The sequence below is a fragment of the Felis catus genome, chromosome A2 (assembly GCF_018350175.1).
Source record: "Felis catus isolate Fca126 chromosome A2, F.catus_Fca126_mat1.0, whole genome shotgun sequence".
In the NCBI taxonomy this organism is placed as follows: domain Eukaryota; kingdom Metazoa; phylum Chordata; class Mammalia; order Carnivora; family Felidae; genus Felis; species Felis catus.
Window position 1 is genome coordinate 111828543 of NC_058369.1, and position 6803 is coordinate 111835345.

The 6803-nt window shown below is 49.1% G+C and overlaps 1 protein-coding gene across 1 annotated transcript; it reads right to left on the reverse strand.

Moving 5' to 3' along the window:
* Positions 1-3098: 3098 nt before the first annotated feature.
* Positions 3099-5181, reverse strand: TWIST1 (twist family bHLH transcription factor 1). Its single transcript, XM_003982857.6, has 2 exons — positions 4159-5181; positions 3099-3643 (listed from the first exon to the last, which is right to left on the reverse strand). The coding sequence occupies exon 1, from the start codon at positions 4801-4803 to the stop codon at positions 4201-4203; it is 603 nt and encodes a 200-aa protein (XP_003982906.3). The 5' UTR covers positions 4804-5181; the 3' UTR covers positions 3099-3643; positions 4159-4200.
* Between the last annotated feature and the right edge of the window lie 1622 nt (positions 5182-6803).

Genomic DNA, 6803 nt, shown 5'->3' on the forward strand with positions numbered 1-6803 from the left:
GGCCAGACGCGGGGCCCGGAGCGGTCTACGCAGTCGGAGGAGGGCACCGACATTGTCTTTCTCTCCACCGTGCGGCACCGGACCGCCACCCACGCAGGGGAGTCTGGGCCTGCGCCCCCCGCCCGCGCCCGCCGCAGGTGAGACTCCCGCTCCCCACGGAGTTCTGTTTGGGTTTCCGTGGCGTTTGTTCCCCGCAGGTTTGTTTGTTTTTCTTCAAATTACAGATGCAGGGAAAACCGCCTGACATCATGAGAGCGGGACAAACGCTCACTTTGAAGGATTCCTGGGCAGGACTTCAAGTGAAATCATATGCCTGAGAAGAACTTGATACCGGTCTAGAGAAAATAACCAGTTCTGAGTTTGCCAAACCGTGGAATGTGCAAAATGCTCGACTTTTTTGCAAGAGGCCAAGTGTCCCTTAAAAAGCTCCATTATGAATATGAGCCTGAAGACTGCAGGAGCAAGAAGCTTGTGCCGTTGTTGAGTGTGGGAAAAAAGTACACACAGTATGTGAGTTGTTGCTATTTAACATTATTTTATTAATAATTTGTACCACTTTAGAGAGGATACCTGCAACTGTGTATGAATTTATCATCTGTGCATGTGCTTAGCAAGTGTGTGCACAAAGAAGGAAAATAAATGTGTGTGTATAAGAAAATTTACTTTCTTATGACTGAAGGCTATCAATCCAACGAAATTAAAAGCAAGATTTTTTTTAAAAAAAACTATGTGCACAGTAAAGGAACCATTTTTACTCAGTGGTTTATAGAATTCACCCAAGGCTATTTTATACAGCATTTTTCCTTCCAGTGAATGCATTCTGGCTAAAGGGTAGAGTCCCCCAGTCCAGCCATCACATTAAATTCTCACTTCTGAAGCAGAGGTAATTCATTTTAAGTGTCCTTTAAATAAGAATAGGTAGCAAAAAGAATTAAAACAGGAAAAAAAAAATAGTAGAGCAAAAGAAATACAGGTGGCTTTATTTCTATTCTAAAAAAGAATTAGCATTGTTATGTGCAAGGGGGAGGAGATTGGCAATACAAAATCGGTCTGCAACCTGAAAATTGTATTCTAATAGTTAATATTTTCCATGAATTATTCTCATTCAAAGTAAAGCTATTCATCACCTTTCATTCATTCATTCATTTCTCTGAAAATCTAGGGGAAAAATATTACCTTCAGTTTAGCAACACAAATATGGTATTTGCTTTTCTCCACAGGGTTCTCTTATGAGAAAAGAGAACAAAATACTAAAGAAAAAGAAAAAAAGAAAAAAAGAAAAAAATTAAAAAAGCAAATGAAAGGCTACCTTTTGTGAAACCTCTGGGTTTTAAATCATCAGAGATAAGATAGAGATTACCTTCTCAGCAATGACAGTCAGCTCCATCCTGATGTACTTCAAGAAATCTGAAATATCAAATAGTCAGACCAAGCTAGTGAACAAGGAGATTCCTCCATGAACAGTTTAGAAAATGGAGGTGTAGGATGATACACACAAAAGAGAATTACCATCTCGATGTGCTCTCCCTCATTCTTCTAGGGTACCCTTACATTTCTACCCTATACACACGCACTCCCTCTCTCTCTCCACTCTGCCAATACACCCACACCCTACAAATACATGCACATATAATCACTTTCCCGGCTCATGTAGTTATTTGGTAAAGGAATACCAAAATCCAAAAATTAATTCCCCAAGCCTTCACTAACCTTTCAGTGTAAGTAAATGCTACAGGGTCCTTATCCGAAAATACGTCTCAAATATTCAGAATAGTAAATTTACAATATTGTTATGTCAGCATTCCCTGATGTTGTGTGGGAGGGAATGAAAAACCTTCAGGTAATAATAGCCTCAATCTGAGTTGAACAAACACAACCTGTTTGGATTCATATACACTTATCTGCCATAGCCTTTGAAATAGACAACAAAATTATTTTCCAGTTTGAAAGCTTGCCAGATTACACCTGAATGTAGTAAACTAGATGTAAAAGTTAAGCACTGAGTGATACAAACGTATTGCTCCTAATGATATTAGTTATGAGCCAATATTTTCCTGGTTCAGAAATAACCATAATGAAATAAAAATCAAGCCCCATTTGCCCATTTAACTTCATCAGATTTTGTATACCTATAAGTAACCAAGGAAAAATTCCGTGTAATTTTGGATAAAATCTACTTGCTAATGAACTGACCAGAAAATGAATAGCTATGGCATTTAAAATTGTAATTGTTCCAATTGTTACTGAAGATACTGGAAGTTCAGGTTTTTTGCTTATTGTATTTGACTCCATAGTTGTATGTTCTTTATACGTATAAAAAAGGAGCATGCTTCCCAAATAGATAACATCAACATGGGAAAATATTCTTAACTTTGGCTTTTTTTTTAAGCAAACATGACATTAAATATCATTTTCATTCATGAAAGAGAGAGATAAATTACAACTGGAATTATCTTTCCTGCTGAATTAAACTTTACTATTTTCAGTGCATTTGTATTGATTTATACGTGTACAGATAGGTCATTTTAAGAACACTTTATACACCCGTTCACTGAAATGAACCTCTTATTTAAAAATCCTCACTAACAGTGGAGCTCATGACAAAAATACAGAGTTAACAAGAGAAAAGACTGCTGGCTTCATATTGCTTATATGCGTTGAACTGTTCTACGACTGCCTCCTCAAAATATAAGCAAGAGAGAGGTGAGTAACAAATTTAAGTTTTCGCTGTTTAGAGAACTGGTAAGAGATGAAGGATAGATGCCACAAAGCCCACTGAACACCAAATTGGAATAATAATAAAGCTGTCTTTCTAAATAACATGCCTGTGCCTGTCAGTAGCTAGTTTATTTGCGTTTTTCACTGCTTTGTTTATATTAGTGCCCCCTCCCTCCTGGGTGCCTCCAGAGTTAAACAAGCAAGTATTTACCGCCAACTTAATCCTGAGCTTTAAAAATATAGACCAAACTCTGAGGTTCTTAAAATTTTCAATCATATTTATTTATTGCAGAAAAATAATATACAAAGATATTTACAAAACAATCATAAAAATATGAATGCATTTAGACACCGGATCTATTTGCATTTTACCATGGGTCATCAATAAATAAATAGAATGTTGTTTTTTGTATTTTAAGTTTTTTTTTTTTTTCCCTCAGAGGAAGAAGGTAAAAAGGAATGAACTGACTGTGATTTTGCAAGTCAGTTTGATCCCCGTATTTTTATTTCTAACGATGTTCTTAAAATTCCTCTGGTTGTTACCATTTTAAAATGGAGAAAGTCCATAATGATGCCTTTCCTTTCAGTGGCTGATTGGCACGACCTCTTGAGAATGCATGCATGAAAAAATAAAAATAAAAACATTCTTCGTCAAAAAAAAAAAAAAAAGGAACACAAACAACTGTTCAGACTTCTATCAGAATGCAGAGGTGTGAGGATGGTGCCGCTGCCCGTCTGGGAATCACTGTCCACGGGCCTGTCTCGCTTTCTCTTTTAAAAGTGCGCCCCACGCCCTGTTTCTTTGAATTTGGGTTCTGCTCTTCTAATTTCCAAGAAAATCTTTGGCATATATATTTATTTTTTAGTTATCCAGCTCCAGAGTCTCTAGACTGTCCATTTGCTCCTTCTCTGGAAACAATGACATCTGCAAAAACCCAGAGAGGGGAAAGTTGGTTATTGTTTAGGTCTTCGTGGCTGTTTTCTAAGACTAGTGAGCTCTGTTCTTATCACCGCTACTGAGAAATTGCGCTGAACAACCTGGAAGGATTTCAGCCCAAGGGCAAGAGGAAGTGGGTGGGCGGAAAGGAGGAGGAGGTGGAATTTGGAAACATTTGTTTTAAGGAGAAGGAAAACTTAAAGCCAAAAAGAAAGGGAGGCGCTGGCAAGAAAACTGTCCTTACCCATGACCCTGGAGTCTTTCTCAGACTTCCCTCCTGTCTGGCACGCACACTCACGCACACGCACACTCCTAACCGGGGCGCATCCCCCCTCTCTCCCTAGCGGGGACGACCAGCCTTTCGGGGACGTTCAGGGGATGAGGTGGCGAAGGCTGAGAGCAGAGTGGGAGAGGGGGCTGAGGAAGGGGCAGGCAGCCGCGGCCCGGCCGTCAGTCCGTCCGCCACCTGAGCGGCGAAGGGGCGAAGAGGCGTCGGTCCTTACCTAGGTCTCCGGCCCTGCCGAGGGGGTGGGGAGCTCCGCCTGCTAGTGGGACGCGGACATGGACCAGGCCCCCTCCATCCTCCAGACCGAGAAGGCGTAGCTGAGCCGCTCATGGGCCACATAGCTGCAGCTTGCCATCTTGGAGTCCAGCTCGTCGCTCTGGAGAACCTGGTAGAGGAAGTCGATGTACCTGGCCGCCAACTTGAGGGTCTGGATCTTGCTCAGCTTGTCCGAAGGCAGCGTGGGGATGATCTTCCGCAGCGCGGCGAACGCCTCGTTCAGCGATTGCGTGCGCTGGCGCTCCCGCACGTTGGCCATGACCCGCTGCGTCTGCAGCTCCTCGTAGGACTGCGGGCTCCCGCCGCCGCTGCTGCTGCCGCCGCCGCCGGCGCCGCCGCCGCCGCCACCCGCAGATTTCTTGCCGCGCTTGCCCTGGGCCGGGCTGCCCGGCTCGTCGCCGCCTCCGACGCCCCCGCCCGCGGCCCCGCCGGGCCCCGCGCCGCCGCCCGCGCTGCGCCGGCTGCTGCGCCGCTTGCGCCCCCCGCGCTTGCCGCTCGGCGGCTGCTGCCGGTCCGGCTCTTCCTCGCTGTTGCTCAGGCTGTCGTCGGCCGGCGAGACTGGCGAGCTGGACACGTCCTGCATCATCTCTCAGGTGGCAGCGTGCGGCCTCGCAGGCCCGGGGCAGAGGGGCGGCCCGGGAAAAGGAGGAGAGCGGGGCGCCTCAGCCCGCCAGCTTCCCCCGCGCGCGGCGCCGGCCGGGGCGGTGCGGCCCGCCGAGGAGGGAGCGGGAGGAGGGACGGGGTGGATCTCCGCGGGGAGGGCGCGCGGGGGAGGCGGGGAGGGAGGCGGGAGGGGGAGGGGACGGTGTGGATGGCCCCGAGGTCCAAAAAGAAGGCGCCCAACGGCTGCACGCACACCCTGCTCGGCCTCCTGGAAACGCTGCCGGTGCCGGCGAGCCCGCGAGGTGTCTGGGAGTTGGACGAAAGCTGCAGACTTGGAGGCTCTTATACCTCCGTGCAGGCGGAAAGTTTGGGGGCAGCAGTGTCATTGGCCTGACGTGGGGAGGAGGGACTTTTCGAAGTTTTATAGGAAAGTTTCCGCTTTCCAGCCCCCCCCTCCTTTCCCCGTCCCCACCCCCCACTTGCTCAGGGTCTAACAATTCGTTCTCCCAAACCATTCAAAAACGACCTGGCTCCGGCGGCCGGCCCCTCTGCCCGCCTCCTTGCTGCCCTCCCTCTTCCCTCCCCGCCGCCCTCCGCAGGCGGGCGCGGGGCGATTTCCTTCCGTGCCGTTGCGCGCGGGCCGCGCCCCCGCACCCGAGCGCAGCCCCGGAAAGCGGCCGGAGGGGACCTCTCGGCCGCGGTGTCAGTCCCTCCCGGAGTGGCTGTGACAGCAGCGGCAGCAACAGCTTCTACGCAGTGCGTGATGTCTCAACTCTCCCCAGTACCCTCTAGGTCCGTGGGGCCGCCTTTGGGATTGCTGGGGTGGGGGCAATGGCAAAACTGGCAGCCGCGGAGCTCCCCCAATAGTCAGGTAGACGGGCCCCTAGAGCCCCAAAGGCCAAACCGCTGCGGCGGGCCCTGAAGTCGTGGGCGTTTCTGAAGACGTGGCTGCGACACGGGGAGTGTGGATCTGCGCCCCGGCCTGCTCTCACCCCTCCCTGAGAAGCATCTGGGCCTTCCTTTTCCCTCTACAGTGACCCAGTCTAACGCTTCCTACCACTCAAAAGGCTACACCTCCGACGGTGCTGGAAAGAGACAGAAATTCATTCTTTCTCGGAAGTCACTTTTGTTCTTGGAGAAGGCAGCGGGGCCAGAGAGGGACAGCGCAGCGTTTTCGCTGCGGCCCTGATCTCCTGAGCTGCCAGCCCAAGGTGGAGGACCCTGTGGCCATTTCATCCCTACCCTACTTCCCAATAAGGCCCCGCATTGTGACCTCTAAAGGTAGGCTCGTAAGAAAGTGAGATGAGGTCCCAAAGCCCCTGAACACAACGCGGCTTGCCCAAGCCAGTTGTGAGAGACACCTTCTCCACTCCTCGTTCCTAGGAGGTGGAGTGGGCAGTTATGCTTCGTGCTACCCAGACGTGGTCCAGTTACTTGGACGCTTTTATATTTTAAGCAATTCTGTCTAATACATTAACAACAAAGAGCCCCAAAGAGGGTGTTAATACAGCTTCTATCAGATCGGAGGCAACAAAAGTTGGTGGGCTGGAAGGAAAGCCTCGTGGAAGAGAAACCCATCTTTGCAGTTCCAGACTTGTTTCTCTTTATTGGAACGAGTTGGGATAGAATAAGCTTTTCGTGTTCATCCGTTAGTTGCAAAGCAAAGCATTAGTCGATATTCAGGGGTAGATGTGGGGGTGCTGAGCTTGTGTGCCCTGCACAGGCCAAGGTCCTCTCACGCTATGCCCAGACTGGACTGTCAGGGGAGAATTAACTTAGCGAAGGACCCCATTCTGGACCTGATGGTGGGTCGTTGTCCCGGGTGTCAGGAGGAGGAGGAAGAGGAGGAGGGAGCCGAGGCAACACGAGGGCAGGCCATGTGGCTCTGCCCCGCTGAGGCTCGCAGATTCAGTCCGGAAACCCTGGGGTCTGGAGCGCCTGGAGCTGGCTGAAGGGCTCAGACTTCTGGGGGAAGTGAGGGCA